This window comes from Labrus mixtus, chromosome 11, assembly GCF_963584025.1.
Source record: "Labrus mixtus chromosome 11, fLabMix1.1, whole genome shotgun sequence".
NCBI lineage: Eukaryota > Metazoa > Chordata > Actinopteri > Labriformes > Labridae > Labrus > Labrus mixtus.
Window position 1 is genome coordinate 296,421 of NC_083622.1, and position 10,645 is coordinate 307,065.

The 10,645-nt window shown below is 45.1% G+C and overlaps 2 protein-coding genes across 3 annotated transcripts in view; both read right to left on the reverse strand.

The window, feature by feature from the left end:
* Positions 1 to 3,134, reverse strand: part of LOC132983225 (gonadotropin-releasing hormone II receptor-like) — a 3,905-nt gene extending 771 nt beyond the window's left edge. Inside the window, exons 1-2 of the mRNA XM_061049463.1 lie at positions 2,413 to 3,134; positions 811 to 1,012 (exon numbers count right to left, since the gene is read on the reverse strand). Of these exons, the coding sequence (XP_060905446.1) occupies positions 811 to 1,012; positions 2,413 to 2,952 (742 nt within the window). The 5' untranslated portion in view covers positions 2,953 to 3,134. The remainder of the gene's footprint in view (positions 1 to 810; positions 1,013 to 2,412) is intronic.
* Positions 3,135 to 4,532: 1,398 nt separating this feature from the next.
* On the reverse strand, positions 4,533 to 10,620 carry LOC132983224 (tetratricopeptide repeat protein 24). 2 transcript variants are annotated; one of them, XM_061049462.1, is made up of 13 exons: positions 10,340 to 10,620; positions 9,199 to 9,433; positions 8,770 to 9,063; positions 7,859 to 8,060; positions 7,437 to 7,643; positions 6,931 to 7,059; positions 6,723 to 6,844; positions 5,493 to 5,623; positions 5,332 to 5,405; positions 4,963 to 5,050; positions 4,832 to 4,860; positions 4,711 to 4,750; positions 4,533 to 4,639 (listed from the first exon to the last, which is right to left on the reverse strand). In XM_061049462.1, the coding sequence occupies exons 2-13, from the start codon at positions 9,385 to 9,387 to the stop codon at positions 4,540 to 4,542; spliced, it is 1,605 nt and encodes a 534-aa protein (XP_060905445.1). In that variant the 5' UTR covers positions 9,388 to 9,433; positions 10,340 to 10,620; the 3' UTR covers positions 4,533 to 4,539. The 2 variants fall into 2 exon arrangements, with proteins under 2 accessions (XP_060905445.1, XP_060905444.1); XM_061049461.1 differs by having other exon boundaries at positions 4,539 to 4,750.
* Positions 10,621 to 10,645: the final 25 nt, after the last annotated feature.

A 10,645-nucleotide genomic window follows, 5' to 3' on the forward strand; every position in this document is an offset into this window, starting at 1 on the left:
GGGTAAGGGTGTGTACAGGTGTGTTCAGGTATGTTCAGGTGTGTTCATGTGTGTGCAGGTGTGTACAGGTTTGTTCATTTGTGTTCAGGTGTGTTTAGGTGTGTACAGGTGTGTTCAGGTGTCTACAGGTGTGTACAGGTTTGTTCATTTGTGTTCAGATGTGTTCAGGTGTGTTTAGGTGTGTACAGGTGAGTTCATGTGTGTACAGGTGTGTACAGGTGTGTATAGGTGAGTTCATGTGTGTACAGGTGTGTACAGGTGAGTTCAGGTGTGTTCAGGTGTGTACAGGTGAGTTCAGGTGTGTTCAGGTGTGTACAGGTGAGTTCATGTGTGTACAGGTGTGTTCAGGTGTGTACAGGTGTGTTCAGGTGTGTTCAGGTGTGTTCAGGTGTCTACAGGTGTGTACAGGTTTGTTCATTTGTGTTCAGATGTGTTCAGGTTAGGGTTAGGGTTAGGGTTAGGTGTGTACAGGTGAGTTCATGTGTGTACAGGTGTGTACAGGTGTGTTCAGGTGTGTACAGGTGTGTACAGGTGAGTTCATGTGTGTACAGGTGTGTACAGGTGAGTTCAGGTGAGTTCAGGTGTGTACAGGTGTGTACAGGTGAGTTCAGGTGTGTACAGGTGTGTACAGGTGAGTTCATGTGTGTACAGGTGTGTACAGGTGTGTACAGGTGAGTTCATGTGTGTACAGGTGTGTACAGGTGAGTTCAGGTGAGTTCAGGTGTGTTCAGGTGTGTACAGGTGAGTTCAGGTGTGTTCAGGTGTGTACAGGTGAGTTCATGTGTGTACAGGTGTGTTCAGGTGTGATACCTCTGTTCCTCAGGTGCTGCAGGTGGATGTGCAGCAGGATGCGGCTGTAACAGCAGCTCATCACCAGCAGGGGGACGACGTACAGCGTGGTGAAGTGGAACATATTGAACACGGTTTCTTGCCAGCGGCGTCTAAAGCTGCCGTGAGTCGCACACTGAGTGAACTCGACACCCTCCAATCGGATCGCCCGAAATATGAACAGCTGCAGGAAGACAGGGTCACTGATACCTGATCACAGGTGGAGTCAAGGTGTAGACATTTTTCAATCATCTTTACAAATCTGTTGATGGTTGTTATGATAAATAATAATCAGGACTGTTAGTTAATGTGGAATGTTTCAGTGTTTCTGGTGGTCCTGACTTTAGTCTGTGTTCATTACCCTCCTGATGACACCATCTTAGGTTTCATAACACTTTGTTTGTGCACACTTGCTGCTGGCCTCTTAGCCTTATTAGCATTCCTTATAGAAACCAAGGGGAGGTGTTAGCCCGAGCTAACAGCAGGAGGTTTCACACATTTAATCAGAAACATTCCTGCAGGGATTTCATGTTCAGAAGGATTTGACTGCAGGTGAGACTGAACACAAACGTTCACCTGCTGCAGAGACGAGAGCAGCACAGGAAGTGCTGATACACTGAAATAAAAACACTCATATTTATCTGCCCTGTGCTCACAGAGACACACTGAACTCTTCAGTCTGACCTCCAGGTGTCCTTGAGAGCCGCTCAGCAGGTGAATCATCATTAATATTCATATAAATCAGCTGATGGGAAGGTTTTATCTGCAGCAGATACATGAAATATTCAGAAGTGACAGCTCTGAATCCAACATGAAGAATGAACTCCACTAATCATAGAACAGGATCTAAGGAACACTCTGCAGCCAGCCAATCAGAGGGCAGAATGAACACTGCAGCTGTTCTGTTTCACTGCAGGAGCTGCTGCATATAAAGTTTATACTTTTTACAGTGCTGAAGATACCGATGTTACCTGTGCTAATGTTACCTGTGCTAATGTTACATGTGCTAATATTACTTGTGCTAATGTTACCTGTGCTGATGTTACATGTGCTAATATTACTTGTGCTAATGTTACCTGTGCTAATGTTACTTTTGATATCTACCTGTACTGGTATCTACCTGTACTGGTATTCACCTGTGGTGATATCTACCTGTACTGGTATCTACCTGTACTGGTATTCACCTGTACTGGTATTCACCTGTGGTGATATCTACCTGTACTGGTATCTACCTGTACTGGTATTCACCTGTGGTGATATCTACCTGTACTGGTATCTACCTGTACTGGTATTCACCTGTGGTGATATCTACCTGTACTGATATCTACCTGTACTGGTATTCACCTGTACTGATATCTACCTGTACTGGTATCTACCTGTACTGGTATTCACCTGTACTGGTATTCACCTGTGGTGATATCTACCTGTACTGGTATCTACCTGTACTGGTATTCACCTGTGGTGATATCTACCTGTACTGGTATCTACCTGTACTGGTATTCACCTGTGGTGATATCTACCTGTACTGGTATTCACCTGTGGTGATATCTACCTGTACTGGTATCTACCTGTACTGGTATGTACCTGTGGTGAAGCAAGCAGCAGGCTGAGGCTCCAAGCGAGCAGTAGCATACGTCGGTTCCTTCGGTGCGCGCTCAGAGCGTCCAGGGGATGCAGGATGGCGTGCTGGCGGTCGAGGCTGATGACAACCAGGATGAAGGCGGCTGCGTGCATGGCGAAAAGCTTCATGAAGCAGAGCAGCTTACAGAGCACGTCTCCTCCATACCACTGCACGGTCATGTTCCACACTGCGTCCAGGGGCATCACCACGAACGTCATCATCAGGTCGGCCGACGCCAAGCTCAACATCAGGGGACGAAGGTGAGACGCCAGCCGCCGACCCCGCCCACACCACAAACTGACCAATAGGGCGAGGTTGCTGCAGGCGGCGAACAGGAAAAGGATGAAGGTAGCTCCAACACGGAACTGAGCAGCCCGAGTGAAGCTGGGAGCCTCCCAGTTAGGGAGAGGGGGGAACTGGGAGATGTTGGGAGGGGGCGGAGCTACAGTGCTGAGAGATGGAACTTCTGAAGACAGCCTCACGATGGACCAGTTACCTGACATCCTGCACAGCAGAAGAAATTGTTGTTGTTGTTTATTTGATCTCAAAACCTGCTGCTGAGCTCAGATAACTTCCTGTTCCCGACCCTTCAAAATAAAGCAGTTAAAAACTGAAGAACAGCACTCGGTGTGTCGGCTGCAGCAGCTCCTCAAACACTGAAGAGAATCCTGCAGACCAGCACACAGGGGGCGGAGCTACAACTCACTGAGTGTGTGTGTTTCACTGTGTGTGTCACTTTTACACAATTGCTCTCTCTCTCTCGCTACACACACACACCACAGACAGACACACACACACACACACAGACACATACACAGACACAAAAACACACATACACACACACACACACACACAGACACATACACAGACACAAAAACACACATACACACAGACACATACAAACACACATACACAGACACACACACAGAGACACATACACACAGACAAACACACATACACACACACACACAGACACACACACACACACAGAAACACACACACACAGACACACACACAGACACACACACACACACAGAAACACACACACACAGACACACACACAGACACAGAAACACACACACAGACACACACACTCACACACACACTCACACACACACACTCACAGACACACACACACACACACACTCACACAGACACACTCACACACACACTCAGACACACACACACACACAGAAACAAACACACACTATGCTAATAAGTTAGCATCATGTTAGTAAGTTAGCATCATGTTAGTAAGTTAGCATCATGTTAGTAAGTTAGCATCATGCTAACCCTTAAACATCCATTCATTACTGAACAGCTGTGTACTTATTTCATGTTGACTCATTAAACGTATCCACCTCTTGTTGACTGATGAGCTCTGCCATTGGTCAGTCCGAGAGCCGCAATGCATTGTGGGGCAGTCGAGCTCTCGTATCAAAGGTAGACATTTTGATGATTTCTGGATGTTCTCTCACCGTGACGTCATCTGAAGTTTTCTTTAACTAACAGTTTCATTATAGTTAAAACATCCCATAATGTAGAGAAACAGAAACTCTGAACAGGAAGTCACGTGTTGTTTTTACTCCAAGTTCATTTCACATTTTGAGGTTTTGCTTCAATAAGAAAACGATGACAGAAGGTTTCCAGGTCGGCCATTTTGACTTGAGGATGTGAAATCTTCTAAAGATGAAATAAATAATTGACTTTAACAGAAAATCCATTTAAATGAAAACATAACATCAAAAACTTTAATCTGGACATCAGTTCAGGTTTTTCTGTTCATAAAGTTGAATGTTGACAGAGAAAACATAAATGAATATATTTTCCTTCATGTTTAAATCTTCTGTGTAAGGAAACTTCTTTCACTTTGTTAGTGACATGAAGAACACCGCTCACTATAGAAGAGCAGACTTTGAGTTCTCGTGTTTATCACTTCACAACTTTTAGATAACATCGACATCGTTTATAAAAATGTTTTTATCACTGAAGATGTTACCTTCTATATTACAGTTTTTTAAATCTGTACGTAACCTCGATGCAGAGGAGAACTCTTCAGGTAGTAATAACAAAATCCCACCCAGATGAGTCTACATCACTGAACAGAAGCCAGACCTCCACCTGCCTACAGGAGGTGTGGCCTTTCTGATGGAGGGCGGGGCCTGTGGCTCCTGGGCCAATGAGGTTTCACTGAAAGAAAACAAACAAGCAGGTAAAAGCTACAGTCTTTGTGTGATTGATTGACAGGTGTCAGGTGATACCTTTCAGTGGGCGGGTCCTCCCTGTCTGACCACGCCTCACCTGAGAACACACACAGGTACAACACACCTTCACTTCCTGTCTGTAAGAGAACCAATCAGAGAAGAGAGTGAGGGTACTCACTGTGGTGCGGGGGGTCGTTCCTGTCTGAACTGTAAACAGAGAAAGAAGGTTCACAACCTGAGGCTCTGGGCCCTTCAGGGGTCTGTGTGTGTGTGTGTGTGTGTGTGTGTGTGTGTGTGTGTGTGTGTTACCTGGGAGGTTTAGGTACCATGCTCATGTAGTCAGGTTTGTCAGTGGCTCCGCCCCCTGATGACTCATAATGCTCTGCTGCTTCCTGCCCTGTGGAGAGTGAGGGATGATGGGAAATAAACTCACATGTCCTCACCTCATCATACCCTATAGTCCACTCAATGTATCCCACAATGCATTGTGAAAAGTAGGGTACAGCTGATGGTCACTAGTTCATGTTATTATTATTGATCCTCGGCCGTTGTTAAGCTGCGCCTTTCAGTTGCTCTACAACAATGACATGAAGCGTCTGAAATGTTTTTGAATTGTGCTGAGTGAACTCATTAAACAGGGAGGAGGGAGGGATTTCAGACACAACACTAAAGACTCACCTGGCCCCTCCCTACTCTGATGGATTAGTTGCTGATTGGACACTCGCTCTGGACTCTGTGTGACATCACTCGTCCTGTTAGGAGGGCGGAGCAGATCTTATCATCGGGGCTGATTAACTATTCAGGTCACCACTGATTGAGAAGCAACAATTGGTTGTTACCTGACAAGATGTCCGACAGGTGTGTTGTGTGAGTGCGGTCTGAGTGGGCGTGGCCTCTGAGTGAACAGATCCTGCTGAAGAGCTGCGGTCAGACGTTCTACCAGACGATCTCGGACATGACCAGAGGTGTCCTAAGAAAGAAAAACAGCTGTGATCAGTGACAAGTGAGTTGATGGTTGTGATCAGTGACAGGTGTGTTGATGGTTGTTATCAGAGACAGGTGTGTTGATGGTTGTGATCAGTGACAGGTGAGTTGATGGTTGTGATCAGTGACAGGTGTGTTGATGGTTGTGATTAGTGACAGGTGTGTTGATGGTTGTGATCAGTGACAGGTGTGTTGATGGTTGTGATTAGTGACAGGTGTGTTGATGGTTGTGATCAGTGACAGGTGTGTTGATGGTTGTGATCAGTGACAGGTGTGTTGATGGTTGTGATTAGTGACAGGTGTGTTGATGGTTGTGATCAGTGACAGGTGTGTTGATGGTTGTTATCAGAGACAGGTGTGTTGATGGTTGTTATCAGAGACAGGTGTGTTGACGGTTGTTATCAGTGACAGGTGTGTTGACGTGATCAGAGACAGGTATGTTGATGGTTGTGATAAGTGACAGGTGTGTTGATGGTTGTGATTAGTGACAGGTGTGTTGATGGTTGTGATCAGTGACAGGTGTGTTGATGGTTGTGATCAGAGACAGGTGTGTTGATGGTTGTTATCAGAGACAGGTGTGTTGATGGTTGTTATCAGTGACAGGTGTGTTGATGGTTGTTATCAGAGACAGGTGTGTTGACGGTTGTTATCAGTGACAGGTGTGTTGACGTGATCAGAGACAGGTATGTTGATGGTTGTGATAAGTGACAGGTGTGTTGATGGTTGTTATCAGAGACAGGTGTGTTGATGGTTGTTATCAGAGACAGGTATGTTGATGGTTGTGATAAGTGACAGGTGTGTTGATGGTTGTTATCAGAGACAGGTGTGTTGATGGTTGTTATCAGAGACAGGTATGTTGATGGTTGTGATAAGTGACAGGTGTGTTGATGGTTGTTATCAGAGACAGGTGTGTTGATGGTTGTTATCAGAGACAGGTATGTTGATGGTTGTGATAAGTGACAGGTGTGTTGACGGTTGTGATCAGTGACAGGTGTGTTGACGTGATCAGAGACAGGTATGTTGATGGTTGTGATAAGTGACAGGTGTGTTGATGGTTGTGATCAGAGACAGGTGTGCGGTGTTACCTGGCAGTGAGTCAGGGCGCTCAGAGCCTGTTTGTAGAGCTGAACAGCTTTCTGCTGCTTCCTCTGCCTCAGGTAACACTCTGCTAACGACTCACACACCTGAACCTCAGCCAGGTGGTCCTCTGAACACAGAAGACATATACACAGTAATAAACAAGAAACAATAATAAACAATAATAAACAGCAGTGTTTAGGTTACTAATGTTACCGGTGTCTCTGAATCCCTGCAGAGCAAGAATGAAGCTCTCTGCTGCCTCCTCTTCATCACCCAGCTGACTGCAGGTCAACGCCAAGTTACTGAAACAACGGGCCTGGTCACCACGGCAACCCAGAGAGCCTGTGCATGCACACACACACACACACACACACACACACACACACACACACACGGACAAAACCACACACAGGTGTACCGAGTGATTGACAGGTGTACAGAGTGATTGACAGGTGCACAGAGTGATTGACAGGTGTTCAGAGTGATTGACAGGTGTACCGAGTGATTGACAGGTGTACCGAGTGATTGACAGGTGCACAGAGTGATTGACAGGTGCACAGACTGATTGACAGGTGTACAGAGTGATTGACAGGTGTACTGAGTGATTGACAGGTGTACAGACTGATTGACAGGTGTACAGACTGATTGACAGGTGTACTGAGTGATTGACAGGTGCTCAGTGATTGACAGGTGTACAGACTGATTGACAGGTGACTGACCGTACAGTCCAGCAGCTAGCCTGTGGTAGGTCACAGCAGGTGTTAATTGGCCCTCAGAGTTCAGAGCTGCTCCCAGGTTGTGTAAGACTTTGGCCAGCAGGGGGGGACGCTGAGCTGAGGGGCTGAGAGCCTGACGGAAACACTGCACAGCCTCCTGGAAACACCTGAGCCGGCAGTAAGACACGCCCACTGACAGGAACAGCTCACCTGGTCCGCAGCAGAGAAACAGACTGATGTTAATGTCTTTATCAATCAACTGACCGACCAGCTGACTGATGAGAGTCCATCATGTGACAGGAAGTTCATATACATGGTAACAGTGAGACCACAGGTGAGGACACACCTGTAACCTGCCGTCACTCTCCATATAAACACACAGTATGAAAGTACTCTCTGAACATGATGCAGTCACTGATGATTACCCAGAATCCCTGTGTCAGTGATGTTCTCCGTCAAACTCAGACACTCGGTTAATACGCTGACGATGTCACCATGGTTGAACTGATCTGATTGGATCATGTGACTTCCTGCCTCTTTGAGGGCATCAGCTGCAGAATCCAACATGGATGCCACTCTGTAACTCTCTGCAGCCCGCAGGAAACCCTGAACTGCCAGAGACCAGTCCTGCAACACACACACACACACACACACACACACACACACACACACACACACACACACACACACACACACACACAAACACACGCGCGCACACACACACACAAACACACAAACACACACACACAAACACACACAAATACACACACACATGGTTCTGACTGTAGTTCAGGTTCTGGCTGTAATTCTGGTTCTGACTGTAGTTCTGGTTCTTGTAGTTCTGGTTCTGACTGTAGTTCAGGTTCTAACTGTAATTCTGGTTCTGACTGTAGTTCTGGTTCTGACTGTAGTTCAGGTTCTGACTGTAATTCTGGTTCTGACTGTAGTTCTGGTTCTTGTAGTTCTGGTTTTGACTGTAGTTCAGGTTCTTGTAACTCTGTTTCTGACTGTAGTTCAGGTTCTGACTGTAGCTCTGGTTCTGGCTGTAATTCTGGTTCTGACTGTAGTTCTGGTTCTTGTAGTTCTGGTTTTGACTGTAGTTCTGGTTCTTGTAGTTCAGGTTCTGACTGTAGCTCTGGTTCTGACTGTAATTCTGGTTCTGACTGTAGTTCTGGTTCTTGTAGTTCAGGTTCTGACTGTAATTCTGGTTCTGACTGTAGTTCTGGTTCTTGTAGTTCAGGTTCTGACTGTAGTTCAGGCTCTGAATAGTTCAGGTTCTGACTGTAGCTCTGGTTCTGACTGTAGTTCAGGTTCTGACTGTAGTTCTGGTTCTGACCTGTACTCGGCTGTAGCAGCGGCTCAGCTCCATGCAGGTGTCGCCCTCGCTGCGTCCGTCTCCCTGCGACCTGTACAGCTGAGCCGCCTGCAGAAAGTAGATGGCAGCCTCTTTGTTCTGCCCCAGTGCATTGTGGGCCAAGCCCAGGTTGAACTGGAGGTCTGGAAGTCGGTCGGCTCTTGGACCAGGCTGAGCTTGCCGCAGGAAGTCCAGACCTTCCTGTGGCTGTCCGGCCTCCACATAGGCAGCTCCGAGGTTAAAGGAACAGGCTCGCTGGACCCGCCTGCCCTCTAGCTGAGGAGAGGAGCATGATGGGAAATTCACTCAGACTACTGCACATGCCCTGACCCCCTGACCTCACATGCCCTGACCCCCTGACCTCACCTGCCTTGACCCCTGACCTCACCTGTCTTGACCCCCTGACCTCACCTGTCGTGCAGCCTGCAGCGCAGTGTTGAAGCAGCTCATGGCGTCGGCGCTCCGTCCCTCCTGCAGAGCTCTGTGACCGGCCGACGTTAACTCATCGATGTCCTCCACCTGAACCTCCTTCTTCCTCACCTCCTTCCTCCTCTTCACCTTCTCCTCATTCTCACCGGGAGGAGAATCATTGGACGCCATGCTGGAGGAGGAGGAGGAGTCACCTGGACAGAGTCTGATGTAACACCTGATGAATCCAGTCAAAGCAACACCATGGAATGATTTGACCTTAAAAAACGTCAGTAAAAGATTTTAATGAAATAGCTTAATGAATGTTAGAATAAACTACCCCTCCTGTCTGTGTCCAGTGTGCGAGCAGCGCCCTCTGCTGGAGGAGGCAGCACATGGCCGTCACATGAACTACACTAACTACACTCAGAGAGAAACAGAAAAACATGTTTCAATCAAATCTGAAGATCAGTCGGTCAACATTTATATTATTTTATATGATTATATTATATGATTATTTTACATTACATTATTATTTTTATATGATTATATATTATTATTTTACATTATATTATTATTTTATATGATTATATATTATTATTTTACATTACATTATTATTTTATATGATTATATATTATTATTTTACATTACATTATTATTTTATATGATTATATTATATTATTATTTTACATTATATTATTATTTTATATTATTTTATATTATATCTTATTTCATGATATATTATTTTAGGATATTATATTATTATTATAATTATTATTATTATCAGTGTGATTTGGACATTTAGTTGTTTCTTTAACACTTTAAAATATGATCTAATAAGAAGAAATAAAACTCAAACAGAAGAATGAAATTGATTTAAAGTTCATCAACGTGAATTCAGTTGGTTTTTCTCTGTTAAATGTTTGTATTTGAGTGCTTTAAATGTAATGTTTACCTTTTTAATGGATCTAAAATATGTTCACAGATCATGAATAAGACGCACACACTTCAATGTTTCTGCAATGTTTTGAGTTTGGACTGCAGTACCCATTTTAAACACTAAGTAACAGAGTTACATCACCTCACTGTTTGTTAGCTTCTAATGCTAACGAGTCTTTAGCAGTGTTAGCTAACGGTACTTACTGTGAGCAGGTGTTGATCCTTCATCCTGAGCCGGTCGATGATTCAATATCTGACGTGTTTGAGGAGGCAGCCCCTGCTATGAACAGACAGTGGAGTACACTGTAGTTCAGGACGTTTCCATGACAACATATAAACAAATATAAAAAAATGTAAAGAAAATAAGTTAAAAACAGAAAATCAAACCCGCAGAGGAGACGTCTGGTTTCTTATTTTGGAATTTAATATTTAAAAACAGCTACGGTGATTACTAAAGTTTGTGTTAACGTCCACAAAATACATAGACCACAATCCAATGCGGCAATGTTC

What these genes read in the sequence shown, in the direction of transcription:
- LOC132983224 (XM_061049461.1), bottom strand. Translation starts at nt 9,387, where the DNA reads ATGGCGTCCAATGATTCTCCTCCCGGTGAGAATGAGGAGAAGGTGAAG. An exon ending in GCAGGGATTCAGAGACACCG is followed by an intron (nt 6,845 to 6,930) that starts GTAACATTAGTA and finishes TTCTGTGTTCAG; the next exon opens with AGGACCACCTGGCTGAGGTT. An exon ending in TCAGAGTAGGGAGGGGCCAG is followed by an intron (nt 5,051 to 5,331) that starts GTGAGTCTTTAG and finishes CACTCTCCACAG; the next exon opens with GGCAGGAAGCAGCAGAGCAT.